The sequence below is a fragment of the Chenopodium album genome, chromosome 23 (assembly GCF_948465745.1).
Source record: "Chenopodium album chromosome 23, dcCheAlbu1.1, whole genome shotgun sequence".
NCBI lineage: Eukaryota > Viridiplantae > Streptophyta > Magnoliopsida > Caryophyllales > Amaranthaceae > Chenopodium > Chenopodium album.
This window is the reverse complement of record NC_137856.1, coordinates 8,078,256-8,090,156: the sequence shown is the minus strand read 5'-3', so window position 1 is coordinate 8,090,156 and position 11,901 is coordinate 8,078,256. Positions and strand designations below refer to the sequence as shown.

Sequence of the window (11,901 nt, the reverse complement as noted above, 5' to 3'; positions counted from 1 at the left end):
GCCCAATCTGAATCACACCAACCCTGCAAAGTCAGGTCACTGTCTGCACTCAACAAAATACCTTGTCTTGGTGTGCCCTTTAAATAACGAACAACCCTTAGAGCTGCCTCCTAGTACTCACTGCGAGGCTCTTGCATAAACTGCAAAAGAATATGAATAGAATATGACAAATCTGGTTTAGCAACCGAGAGATATATCAACCACCCTACCAGTCTGCGATAAGACTCGGGATTCGCAAGTAACTCACCACTAGCAAGGTTAAGCTTGTGGTTTTGCTCAATCGGAAAACCACTTGGCTTTACCCCTAATAACCCTGCTTTAGAAATAATATCCAAGGTGTATTTTAGTTGACACAAAACAAACCAGATTTACTAAGAGCAACTTCGATGCCCAAAATATATTTCAAAGGACCAAGATCCTTCATCTTTAAACAATCACAAAGATTAGCCTTGAACACAGTCAATGCATCGAAATCATTCCTAGAAATAATAAGATCGTCAACATAAACAAAGAAATTAAGTTGAACATCGCCTTTAGTATATGTGAAGAGAATAATCAAAGTAAGACTGAAGAAAACCATACCCTTTCAGAGCTGTGGTTAGTTTTGCAAACTAACACCATGGTGTTTGTTTCAACTCATATAAAGACTTTCGCAAACGACACACCATAAAGCTCGGATTCGAGCTCTCAAAATCGGGAGGTAGTTTCATGTACACCTCCTCATCCAGATCACCATGGAGAAAGGCATTATGAACATTATGGAGGTAGCATTGTCCACAACACCCCAAAAAGCTAATTTGTCTCTAGTAGGAAGCCTATTATGTATAGCTAGCCAAGTAATAAATAAGCTTCTAGGAGAAGCCTGATTTTGGCAAAGAACTCTACTCCAAGGAATTTTCTCAAAATCCCCTTGTAAGTATTTATACATGTCCTTGATAGAGAGGGATCCCTTCTTAACAAATTTGTCCCAGCCACGTGCAGAGATAATGGTTTGGGAACTGTCAAAGATTTTCCTGCTGGACAGCTAACACTAGTAACATCTCTGTTCTTAGTATAATAAGCATCAATCCATTTCACCCAAAGCTTATCTTTCTAACAAGAAATAGCCCAAAGAAGCTTGTAGATAGCAGCTTTGTTCCACAACACCATATCCTTAATGTTCCAACCCCCGGCAACTTAGGAAGACATAGAGTGTTCCAAGAGACATGAGCTTTTTTTGAAGAGACAGTGCTACCAGTCCGTAAAAACAACCTACAGATCCTCTGAATCTCCTTAATGACTTTCTTAGGCATTATGAAAATCTGGCACCAATAAGACTATAAACTCAGAATAATAATTTTGACCAAATGCTATGAATACAATTTTTTTAATTTTTTTGAGGACATGAATACAATATTTTGTTAAAAAGAGTTGATTATTTTTATAAACTTGAAGATAGCATTTAACTGAAGAACGAAGTAAACTAATAATTTAATTTTAAAATATCGGATATTAGATTAAATATTTTGATGTTTAATAATGATTTGAAAAACTATATTTTAAATAGTGCGAGTGCTAAAGTAAATGTAACTATATTATAAAAGCTCATTTTCAATATACATATTACTTCGTATGACTTGGTTCAAATTAAAATTGATACACAAATAGGGAAGGCATCTTACATTGACATTTATTTTTTGGTTCCTTAAACACATAGTTGCATAGAACGTAGGAGTGAAGTCAAGTCCGCAGTCAACCACAAGCACTAGAGAGATAAGATTTACTGATTTAGATCTAGATCTAGATCCTATCCTGGATAAATAAATAAAGAAAAAAAGAAAACTATACAAGTCCATTTGACATTAAGCAGCTGGTTCTACTTCTACATTGTATAGCACTTCCAGGTTTTAGCAAACCTAAAAGCTGCACTGAAACAAGTGGTGTCCACAAAAGTAAAAAACCCAAAAGCAGGACTTAAGTTCTATAGGGCTATAAATATGTTGTTTCTATGCTCAACATTGTTACTCGTCTACATGCTTCACGAAAGAATAAATTCTAAACTAAACTTGCTCAAAACTTTTACAAGGGCTCCTATGGTTTAGATTCTTGACCTCTCTCTTCGAAAGTTATAATAGCTTACTAATTTTGTATGTACAAGCACATTATTGTACGACTGCAGCAAGCACCGAGGCATCCCCAAGTGTCTTCTTTGCACGCCAATACACAGCATTGGCAGATTCTGATGTTCCCAGCTGCATAAGCAATGAATAAAAGTTAAGCTAGTCAGACCAACTAGATTCACCATGCTTATTCAATAAAGGTGCAAGGATTGGCTCCAAATCTCCAATGTTATACTTCCTATGTTTTTTAAAGCTTACAACAGTTGAATTTCATGCTTTGACCATTTATCTTTGATTATTAATTATGTTAAAGATTAAGAAAAATTGACATTTAGAAAATATACACACACACACATATATATATATATATATATCGAATTTAACCTAAAAACAATCGTTTAATAAATCTTCTATACCATGATATTGACATAGAAGCCAAAGGAGGCAACACACTGTGCCACCTCAACAATAATGTAACACTACATTTAATTAAGACTTTTTAGACTATGCATTAGACTTCAGAGTATTTCTTCAAGACTGAGCGTAAAATAAAGTTATACAAGTACTTGATAAACTATACACCTAAGTCTTACTAAAAATTACTAGAGTATAGATTAAACTTGGAGTCCTAATTTTAAGGGGAAAGGAGTCCTTCAGCACAAAGTGAAGCTACTTTACTTGGCAATAGGAGTCCTACTTTATATCAACTTGATTCTACTTCTCTTCTTCCTTTTTTCAATGGAAATCAACTACATCAAATTTCAAATTACTAATTACTTGGCTATGGGAGCCCTGTAATCACATGGGTATTGCATTAAGGGAACCAATAGTCTACATATTAACTCCATGTATTACTAGTAGAAACACTTGCCAATACATCACCAGCTAACTACTCCGTATAAGTATCTATTAATAAAAATTTGGCAAATTGACCAGATTGATAACTAAAAAAAGACCCATAGCGACAATTTGGTAAAATTACTCCAACAACAATTTGGTAAACAAAAAGTTAACCATATGTGATAATTTGGTAAAAACAATAATCTCCTGCGATATTTAGACCAAAAAATTTAATTTTTTCCGGCAAACTCTTTAAAAATCCTAATTTAATTTGTTTTTGTGTTTTTAAATTTATTTTTCCAATTTAAAATTTTGAATTAATATGTCACCCCCTTCATAATTTGCTAATCCCAATAACAAATTTATTTTCAACCCTTTTTTAAAAAAATTCATTAATAATGGATTAATGGGTATGAAACATAAATGAAAATTGATACTCAACATTTTTTTTCCTTGAAATTGTTTTATCCATAAAAAGTGTTGGTAAAAAAATAAAAAATAAAAAAAAATAAAAAAAAAAACATGAAAAACGAACTATATTAAGCATTCGCGAGTAATTTGTCGGAAATTTTTGTATTTTTTGGGTTAATTGTCACCTGAGATCATTTTTTTTACCAAATTGTCGCTTAGGGTTAGCTTTTTTTACCAAATTGTCGCCGGAGTTATTTTTTTACCAATTTGTAGCTTAGGGTCTTTTTTATTTACCAATTTGGTCAAATGGCCATAAATATTCTAAAATCTTTACATTAAGAAAAAAAATATATAAATTGAGATAAAATCCAATAACATTAAAGTTTACAAGGAAAATATAGTCAGCATGAAATGGATGAATATTGCCAAAGTCAAAACTCAAAAGCGTTTGAAGACTTTCAACTAAAGATTAAAAACGAAATTATTAAGTTGAAGTTCCCACTCACATTTTATTTTGATAATTTATTTTATACAAAATATTATAATGCTCCTGTTATACATTTTAATTGCTATTATAACCTATCTACAACCAATGGAGAACATTTATATCAATCATCAATTGTCATTGTATGTATTTTATATTTAATATACAAGAATACAACAGGTCTGCTGCATTGTTATCAAACAATCTAGCATAACATATTACATAATCAGCTATATTTACAATTGCATTACATTATACTATTATACAAGTGAACACATTAATCAATTAATTTATAAAAGTGATTAAAGGTCGAAGATGACAAAAAGGATTGTTCAATTCAAGTCGGACCAATTTGGGTAAAAGTAATGTTTATTAATGGTAAGATTCAGGTTGGATTCAATCAAATATGGTGAATTAAGAGTTATATGGTCTTAGTTCATCAAGCAAATAAATTATATTGTTTACAGTTGACAAATCCCCCGGAGTCCCGGACATTGCCCAGGTAAGAGACAAGTGACACACACACACACACACACACACACACACAAAACAAAACAAAACAAAAAGGTGCAGTCAAAGTTACAATATGAATAAAGAGCGCAAAAGTCAAATTGTTGCAAGCTTTAAAAAACAAATGAAGTTCTTGCCCAATAGAACCTAATTTAGTAATTCTTATCACTCGATCTAAAAATAGCCAGCATGTTCAATTATACAAGAAACTAACCTGTGTCTCCATTGAGTAATATTCTTGCCACAGGCTGATATCCTCACTATCAGTTGCAAGTGCACATTCATATAGCTTACGAGCATTTGAAAGACTATCTTTGTCACCGGATGAGATCTCCAGCTCAATGCAGTGCTTGTGTATGGCTACTCCTGGGTGAGGTAAATTAAGAATTCTGCAGAATCACAAGATAAAAATCTTAGTAACTACTTCCTTTGCAATCAGAGTAAAGTGTTTACAGAACTAGTCTTGCTCTAGTTAAGAAGTAAAACTTGAGGCTTTGGGAGGTCATGGGTTCAAACCCTCCACTAGGGGAACTTTGAGGGTGACATTTTCATCCCTTTATCCCACCCTGAGGGTGTCTAGGCTCCAACTGGGCTGGCAGTAGGACCATGGGCCAAGCCTTTTTAATGAACTACCAAAAAAAGGAAAAAATAATTTGTTTGGATCAGGGACATTAACTAATGCACCAAAGAAAATTGCCTTTTGCAATAACACTTACAGATTGGGTGTGCAAGTAGGGTAAAAATACTAGGGTTGGGTGGGGTGAAGTAGGCTAGATTTTTGGATTGATAGGTAAATTGCTTAATTGAGAAATTTTGCAGCGAAATTAGAACGGCCTAGAAAAATAGTTGCAAGTAATTTGGAGCAAAGAGAGTACAAAAAAGTAATACTCACCCAGTTCCATTTTAGTAGTCGGATACTCGGATTTTAAGAATGGAAAGAATTAATGGAACATCATAATATTACCTACCATCTATACATCTTTTAATCAAAATTATTCTATAGTGGTTTTACGAAAAAAAAAAAGAAAGAAAAAAAACCTATTGTGGCACACTAACTGCTTTCATTTATCATTGTTGAAAATATAACCACTATTTTAGGACATCCAAAAAGCAATATTTGACCAATGTAATGGAGCGGAAAGAGTAATAAGTACATTTATTGCCTAGCCCATGGTGTTAGTCTAGTAGACTTCAAATCTAACTACGTACCGCTTATAGAAGTCTCTTGCTTGTTGAAGACCATTGTTCTGCCAAATAAAGTTCACGAGAAAAGCAGAGAGAGAGAATCCTTCATCCTGGCCTCCATCTTTAGCCAGTGATACAAGGGCAAGGTCTACCAACTTGCCAAAGTATTTTTTGTCATTTGCAAAGAGCTCAAGAGCCTGCAACATAAGTATTAGGATATGATTAGCTAGATAAGATTGTTGATTGAAGAAAAGCAGCTAAAGCTTCAAAATTCAAAAGCTCAACAAAACAAAAAAGTTTGAATACCAACTTGAATACATAAGATGCCAAAGATAATGACTACATAGAGAGGAACAGAGAGAGAAATAGTTCAATTAGGATAGGAGAAAAGGATGATTACAGAAAGTAAGATAGCTCAGAGAAGGACATGGGAGTTGATGATAAGGAGAGGAAATAATCCCTTTTTGGCTAATCTCTCAACTGGATCACCTAATGCAACAAGTGATGATAAAAGCAAATTCTTTTGCATGCTTTTGTGCTTAACAATATCATAAATACTGCTATTCTGCAGTTGAGTTTTCTCAGAAATTGCAGAACAATGGGCTAAACAAGGCACAACGGTAAGAGATGATACTGATTACTGAAAGCAGTGATAGATGCAAAAATTAGGGGAGTTTCTATAAAAGCTATGTGGATTGTAAAAAGAAGACAAAAATATCAATACAAAGATCACAGGATTGACAGTTGTAATAGACTTAATGAGACCGACATGAAATGATTACATACCATGACCCACAAGCCTTCGTCATCAGAGACAGCTACTTTTTTCACCAACCTTTTCAAGAGGTCAAAGATAGATGAAAGGTGAGCCTTACAAGAAGTACCAGATTCTTTAATTTGTTTCATTTGTTCTGTGACCCTTAGAACCCACAATTGTCTTGTATCTGAATATTTTCCCTCACAGAATCTCTCTACAAATTTCATCGCTTCGTCAAATTTACCCATGTTCTTGTACAACATTACAAACTGACAAGCAAGATCTTCATCAAGACACCCTAAGGTATCAGCTTTTTCAAAGACCTTAATCAGGTGTGATATATAGTCTCCTGCATCCTTTGATGCAATAAAACATCCAGAACTTCCAATTTCTCCTTTTAGACTGATGACTTCAGACAAAAACTTTACATACATGTCAAACATAGCAACAGATGAAATTGACTGTATAGCTTCTTCATATACCTGGAAAATGTCGCATCAATATCAGGATCAATTGAATACCAATAATGAAAATAAGGACTGCAGGTGCAATGACTAATTAGACACATCTTAAGAAAAGTCACAAATGTATGTCGTCCATGCACAACAGAAAATTCCCCTGAACCGAGGATTCCGCAATTCCCAAAGATTGATATAGATATATATAAGCATTCACATGATGTCAGAGAAAAAAAATGACTAAGAAAGCTCAATCTATCTCTTAAAAGAATAATTATTCTTTTCTTTCAATTTATTTATGGTATTTAGATGGGGGTACAAAAAAGTTTTAGGAGGATTTAATGACAAAGACAAGCCTTTGTCAATATGTTCCAAATAAAGTTAAGGACACCGCATGTACACCAAGTTAATGTGGCACAATCAATAATCAACCCCACATGTTATTTGAGCTATGCGAGATACATGTTCCTTTGGTCTATGAACTCAATAGCAATTAAAGTATAGCATTCATGATCTGAATTCTGGAGCAAGTTTCCCCAAAGATTGAAGTGAGTTTCATGGCTACTACAGTGTAGCACCAAATGATGCGAACACATCTAAATCAAGCCTTTTATGGTCTAGCGGTCTCTAGCAGATAGGTAGTCTTCCATACTTCCATTTGATCCAAGTCAATATTCTAGATGATACAATGCATTATCAATTTGCAAGTTTTTCTATTTATTTTCTCAGAAATTAAGGTTAAAACTTAGAAGTATTTACTTTTCACTCCCTCCATCTTAAATTTCAGCTCCATTATCCCTTTTTTGAAGCCTCGAGGCCAATCTGTAACCAAAAATAAATGCTAAATAGTATTCCAGTTTCATTTGGTTGTCCACCTCCTAGCACTAAACATCCCAGTATCCCAAACTACAATTGATTGAGGGCGTATTAGTAAGCATAACGCAGTTTAAATAAATTGTGGGTGGATTACTGATTTTTCCTTAGAATAGGCTTTCAAGCAAAAGAGTGTAAAATGACTAGGAGCATTCACTTTACTTCAACAGATCCAATCCATGATCCATCTCAAAACACAGAAAATGGAAACCTTATGAAAGCTATGATAACAGCATCAAAACATTATGTCCCACACAAGGGGCCATCAGACAATGTTATAGCATTGTAAGATTTTTAATGACTGACACCTGAATAATGTAAAAGCATCTCAATTGACTACTTAAAAGTCAACAACATAACCTCTACTCAGAACAAAAATACTGACAATTGATGACAACAGAATCAAACTTCATACCTTAATGACTTCTTCCACCTGGGAACGCCCACTATCTGTGCTAATATCTGGAGTACATTGTGGATCTTTTAATTTAATCTGGGCAAGCCAGCTCCAATATTCAGGTTCATTTGAGAAATCTCTCCTCATGTCAGCCATTATCGCAGCTCTCATTTCTTCTGAATGTGCCAAGTCCGTAACTTCCACTATCTCAAGGAACCTCTTCCTCAGACCAAAACTAGATGGAATAGCATCAATAGCACCTTCATATATTTTCTGGAATAGCTTAAATCCTTGTTCACGGAAAACATCCAGTTTCTTGCTTGATTCTTCCTTTTGAGCACCTTCACCTTCTACTTCTTCAATAGACATGAATAAATCTTTGTTCTCATCTTGCCACTGCTTAGCCTCAACATTTTTATTGTCATGAATCAGTGTCCCATCATCTTCCCCTAAAATAACTTTACGTGTTTTCAACTTATTAAGGCAAGTGAGTTCCATGCGCAGAAACTCAACCCAAAGATCTTCAGAAGTTGGGCAAGATCTCAAACCCATTTGCATGAGGACATGTGCAGCTTTTGCATTCAAGTTATGGTCAAACTCCCATGCAGCAGCATAGATCCAAACTGCAGGAACTTTGGGATGAAATCTGATCACTTGACCCAAGACCTGTATAACCCAAAGGAGCAAAGAATAAAGCAAGTAACTTCTTAAGATTATGATAGTTTTCAATAATAATACAGAAATCAAATTTTTAATGCTTCAAGTAGTATATAGGATTATAATTTAATAATACAATGACCTATAAACTAAAATTTCATTGACAGAAGTGGGTATTATAACTGGTAAGATTAGAGGCCACATAAGACCATAAGCAAATAGTCTATATTTTGTATCTGTGAATTCAAATAATATGGGCGTGTTCGGCAAACTATAGCTATGAAGGTAGCTGTAGCTGTGAAGGCAGCTGTTAGCTGTGTAGGTAGTTGGTAGCTGTCAATAAGCTATTAGCTGTGAAGATAAATAATTTAGATATGGGTGTTCGGTAAAGTAGCGGTTGACTAGCTATTACATATAAAAATTAATATTTTATTTTTAAAACCATAGATTAAATTTTCAACAGCTACCTCAAAAGCTACCTCAAAAGCTACCTCTAATTTCAAAAGCTAATCTTTCTAACTTTTCACAAAAGCTACCTCCACCACTAAAAGCTACCCTAACCACTACATTGCCAAACACTCACGTTTTTTGTTAAGTAGTGGTTTGACCAAGTCAAACCGCTAAAAACTACCTAAAAGCTACTCAAAAGCTAGCGCCAAACACGCCCTACATAAAAAGTTGTATGAATAATAAGCATGGAACTTGGTGATCAGTGATTAACTGCTACTTACAATAAACTGAGAAAGTGATATGAACAAGAAGATAGAGAAAGTAAGCCTAAAGATCCTCCATCAAACAAATCAGATATTGGACAAAAATTAGACTGCCGTGATAAATTAAATCCTAAATGAAGCAGCAACAGAAGCTTAACAAATTAAACCCTCACTGCTTTCAGCTTTTCATGTGATGAACACGGAGAGTACACCACATTAATGAGTGATGGATTTATCGATGTCAGAGTTGCCAGGTCCTACACCAACTCCATTATGGCCAAATGAAGGTAATTACATTCTTAACTCAAACTGTACGAAGTATTATTTATCAGAGTCCAGTCACAATTTCATCAAAAATTTTATAGTGGTAATGTACTAGACTTGTACATTTCAGAGCACGTTGATTTCAAATTGTATTATTTTGAACCGTATATTGAATTTTAGCATCCAATTTCATAATTACAATTACTCATTACTCCAAAAAATTTTAATTCAGTATTTAGGAGCATTTTGTGAATGTGAGGTCAAATATAACGCTGATAGAAATCACTTTCATGACTGAAAACTAATGAACAATTAACTTTGATACGTAGCCTAAAAGTCTCCAATGGAAGGAAACAAGACTTCGGGTTTTGTTTTTTTTTTTCCTTATATCCTAAATTGAAGCTCAATTGCTTGTGACATACATTAAAATTGCATAATTTGCATTTCTAACTAAGTAAGCCATTTTAACAAACTACACAATCAATATCAAAATTGCCTCCATATTAATTGTCCGCCTTACAAAATCCGAATTACAACTCAAATATTCTTCTAATTCCCACCAAACCTCAACAGAAAAAAAGCATTATTTTTAGCCAAACAAGTTCATCAAAATGAATTCTTCCAAATCCGTGTCACTATCATACAAACATCAACATTGTAATCAAACATCTTCAAAATCACAAATGCACAATCATTTCCTGCCATTTAACATAATACAGTATAACATATGTAAAAGCTATAAAATTTAACAAAATACCTTCTTCATCCTGCCATTGTTTCTCTCTTTACAAAACTCCAAATACTGAAACCAAATATCAAGGTCACCCTTAAAGCGGCTAGTAGCAATGCGATAAATCTCAATAATCCGTCGAACACCGGCAACATCGGACCGCGATTTCTTGAGCTTTTTATTCCCTTTATCCTTGAGCTCCCGAGACACAGACTTCTTCCGAAGAAGACGGAGTCGATCAAGCTGTTTCTCATAATCAATATAGTCTAAGAAATCTTGTTTCAAAGGGCTTGGTCTTTGGAGTCTGTACTCAAATTTTCTTCTCTTTTTCACAATTTCATTGATTTCTCTGCTATTGAAGAGGCCTCTTTTCTCCAGGTCGTCTAGGTCTGGGATCATTCGCTCTAGTCTTAATTGTACTACGTCCGCCATTGTTGTTTGGTTTCGAAGGTTTAGGGTTTAGGGTTTTTGGGGATGTTGGCAATTGAAGAGGATGAAGGCGCCAGTGAAGTGATGTGCGAAATTTGCCTATGTAATGTACTCGTAAGATTGTAAGTTGATGTACGGGCCGGGTCGTTATGGCTCGCATGAGGTCGGGCAAATGTTTGGTCTCGAGACGGGGATAAAAACAATACCCGCCATGTGAGTAATGGGGCGGAGAAATTTGACATCCTTATTTTACGAGCTGTGCCCAGTTAATTCCTTTAATCTAGGGGTAAAATCGTCTTTTCGAGTATCAATAGAGGGGTACATTTGTCTTTTTATGTATTAGTTGAAAGGTACATGTGTAATTTTCTCACCAAACAGTAAATGCAAGTTGCAAACAGTAATTGGACAGCTCGCCAAAATTAATGAATAAATGACCACGCTTTTTCAATATATTTACATAAGTGCCACCAGATTAACAAAATTCGTTTATCTGGCAGATAAACTTGTATTTGTCGTTATTTTACCAGGTAACGCCCACATTTAAATATGAACAGATAAACATACCCTTGCGTGTATTCCATGTTCTAACTCAATCTAACATTCTCTCCTCCGAACAAACCACCACCGACCGAGAATAAAGTCATCGGATACATCGCCAAAAATACAATTTATTTTTGTAGAAGCCAAACGCCTAATTTTTCAAAACTCTAAGGGAAAAAATGCCTAGAATTTTCAAAAGTCCCTAGGAGATTCGAAAAGACGAGAAATCCAGGCGTTTTACCCCATATAATTATTCAGTTTTTTTGTTTTTATCATAACTTTTTGTTTCTGTCTGATCCCGACTCCACCAAGAACTCGGACTTGAGATCCTGATACCCCTATCGGCAAGCTGAGAACCTACACAATGAGAAGAAGTTAGCTAACCCCGGGGTGGTCCGGGGATAACCACTCCGATGATAAAGTCAGAAAGGTGTTTAAGAAAAGAAGATAAGTAAGAGAGAGAAAGTAGAGAGAGATTAGAGAGATAGAGAGTGTAATTCATGTCCTCATTAATGAGGTCTCACCTACTTATTTATAGTAATCTATCTTGACAG

The 11,901-nt window shown here is 34.7% G+C and overlaps 1 protein-coding gene across 1 annotated transcript; it reads right to left on the bottom strand.

Moving 5' to 3' along the window:
- Positions 1 to 1,552: 1,552 nt before the first annotated feature.
- On the bottom strand, positions 1,553 to 10,865 carry LOC145608650 (uncharacterized). The gene is made up of 6 exons (XM_081664258.1): positions 10,406 to 10,865; positions 8,033 to 8,680; positions 6,316 to 6,768; positions 5,554 to 5,726; positions 4,559 to 4,733; positions 1,553 to 2,231 (listed from the first exon to the last, which is right to left on the bottom strand). The coding sequence occupies exons 1-6, from the start codon at positions 10,808 to 10,810 to the stop codon at positions 2,142 to 2,144; spliced, it is 1,944 nt and encodes a 647-aa protein (XP_081520384.1). The 5' UTR covers positions 10,811 to 10,865; the 3' UTR covers positions 1,553 to 2,141.
- Positions 10,866 to 11,901: the final 1,036 nt, after the last annotated feature.

Coding starts and splice junctions, on each gene's coding strand:
- LOC145608650 (XM_081664258.1), bottom strand. CDS start 10,810: ATGGCGGACGTAGTACAATTAAGACTAGAGCGAATGATCCCAGACCTA. Junction 6,769..8,032: donor AGGTGGAAGAAGTCATTAAG/GTATGAAGTTTG, acceptor GACATTTTCCAG/GTATATGAAGAAGCTATACA. Junction 5,727..6,315: donor ACGAAGGCTTGTGGGTCATG/GTATGTAATCAT, acceptor CTTATGTTGCAG/GCTCTTGAGCTCTTTGCAAA.